At 54.4% G+C, this 2,447-nt stretch overlaps 1 protein-coding gene across 1 annotated transcript in view; it reads right to left on the bottom strand.

The window, feature by feature from the left end:
- Positions 1-763: 763 nt before the first annotated feature.
- Positions 764-2,447, bottom strand: part of TCERG1L (transcription elongation regulator 1 like) — a 115,077-nt gene continuing 113,393 nt past the window's right edge. Inside the window, exon 12 of the mRNA XM_039835982.1 lies at positions 764-1,062. Within this exon, the coding sequence (XP_039691916.1) occupies positions 906-1,062 (157 nt within the window). The 3' untranslated portion in view covers positions 764-905. The remainder of the gene's footprint in view (positions 1,063-2,447) is intronic.

Genomic DNA, 2,447 nt, shown 5'->3' with positions numbered 1-2,447 from the left:
TCCATGAGCCCTGAAATAAGTCAGCGGGTGTTCATAATTTAAAGCACGCAGCTAACTATCGGGGGGTCTTAGCAAACCCCACTCCCTCTTTAGCTAGGAAGTTGAAAAGCCAGGTGTTTGTGTGAGGAGGTCCGACACAGCCCCACGCGCCGCCGTGCAGGTTGTGATGAATCCTTCCAACTAGAGCGTCTTTGGTTGAACACGATTTTGTGTTTTACGTCTTAACCAGGAAAACGCACTGGTTTAAAATATTTATTAATTAAAAAACTTTTTAAATTTTTTATACAAAGATGATGAGAAAAGTCTCATGCACACTCTGGGCATACAATAAAAATAACTCAAATATTCATATGATGGTTTTGTACAAAATAATTCTCTTTTCGGTGGGACCTCTGACGGACGGCGCAGCTCTCCTCCAGACCCAGCGGCCCGGGGGACGAGGCCGTCACACTCAGACGCCTCGGGGGGTCCGTGGTCCACGTGTCCTGATGTTCACGGTTGTCACTATGACGAATGATAAAAGACCCTATTGCTACTACTCATAAAACTAGACTGGGACGTGAGCACACGTGAGCAAGGACGCCCCCGACTCCGCGAGCTCCCGAGGAACCAGCAGCCCTCGCGGAGAGGCTGGGGGGTTTGGCTCGCCTCACGGCAACGCCCCGAGATGGTTCCAAGTGTGTCCGCGGCTGCCGCTGAGCCGCGAGGCTGCGTGGACCGAGAAATCTGTCTACGGGACAAGTGATCCGCATGACACAGCGCAGGGGTCGACAGGCCGTGGCAGGGAGGAGCGCGTCACCCCGACCGTGCAGGGCGCCGCGGCGCGAAACAGACCCTCCGGGAAGCGGGGCGCCGCGCCCCCCGGCCCCGCCGTCCTCGCCCGCGGTCCTGCGTTTCCCACACACTCATCTCATTTTGCGCAGCCGCAGTCTGTTCTCCTTGTCCCGTTTCTTAAGGATGAGGATGAACTGGTTGAAAAAGTGCTCCTGGTCCTTCCGTTTCTGAACGAGTCGGAATCTCTGGTCGTGGCCATACTTCTCTGCGAACTCCTTAAACGTGGTCCTGGAAAAGGAGGCGTCGCTGAGGCCTTGCTGGGTGCTGGGTGCTGGGTGCTGGGCACCGAGCAGCGGCCGAGCCTGGCAGGCGGGCAGCTCCTTCCCCCAGACCCAGCTGCCGGCGGCAGGGCGGCGGGGCGACCGTCATTCGGGGGCTGCAGGCTGGAACGGCTGGAGGCCCCCAAGGCGCCTCTGCCTCCTGCCTGGCCTTGCTCCCCAGGGAGCTGCCTTTTGACCTGTAGACCTCCTCCCATACCTTTGGAGGGGTTTGCTGCCCCCCCTGTTGGTTCTTGAGCTGGGCTGCTGCTCCCCCGCACCTGTCATGGCTCTGCTGCACAGCTCTGCCTTCTGCCCCTTTGCTCTCCCACACCTGGCACTCCCCCCACCCCACTTCACTCCTCGAGGGCCGGACGGCCACTTCTCCTGCAAGCCTCGTCTCACACGGCCGTCAGGACTGTGGGGCGGGTCTCACAGGTTCTGCCCACTGGCCTCCGTGAGCCCCCGCATCTCACCTCGCCTCCTGCCCCCTCAAGTGCTCCCGGATCTGCTCTGTTCCTATGAAGTCTCAGGCTCGCTCAGCAGCGAGCCCCCAAACACTGAGTGCATCCGACACTCCCTTCCCTGCGTGCGGCACCCACGCCGTCCTCCCCATTACTCTGGGGGGCTGCAGCCACCACCCCCAGTCAGAAGCAGACGCGGAGCGCGGCAAGGCCCAATGCCTTGCCCCTCGGCCTTGACCCCAGACTCCTTTGCCTCACCCGGGGTCACAGCTAGAACTTGGCCTTCTCATCACGGAAGGTGTCAACTGCAGAAAATGGCAATTTATGACTCATCAGACACATCTGCATTTGGCAGAGGAGATAATTCATGCTAATTTTTTCTCATTCAGCAAGTATCAGTCCTTAAAATACTCAGAGACTTTTTATGAGGGCTGTGTGACCAAGGCTAACTTATGCTGTTCCCGTTACTGGCCCAGTGAATTAAGCAATTATCGATCAAAATATAGAAACCAAACATCGATTAATGTCTATTTAAAAAAATAATGTATTTGTGTACTTGAAAAATAATAATGCATAAATGTCTCCTTAAAAATAATATCCCAATCTAAAAAAAAAATACATCAAAATCAATGATTTTTATACTTGAAGTTATAGTCATACAATGCTGAAAGCTCATTATTTTACAATTATTAGCCAGTTAAACCTAGTTTTAGACACAAGCTAAGCTCCTGTCTTTTTCTAGTTCCTAACGGCCGTTTCCCTATTACTCTCTTTTGTTTCCCGGAAACTCTGCCTGCTTATTTTGGGTGAGTTTTGGTGAATCCACAGGGCTCGGCAGCCTGCACATCAGACCTTCACGCTTCACTCTGGACAGCTGCTCGGGCGTCTCAGT

Source organism: Pteropus medius, unplaced genomic scaffold, assembly GCF_902729225.1.
Source record: "Pteropus medius unplaced genomic scaffold, Ma_sr-lr_union100, whole genome shotgun sequence".
Classification (NCBI taxonomy): Eukaryota; Metazoa; Chordata; class Mammalia; order Chiroptera; family Pteropodidae; genus Pteropus; species Pteropus medius.
This window is presented reverse-complemented; position numbering and strand designations above follow the sequence as displayed.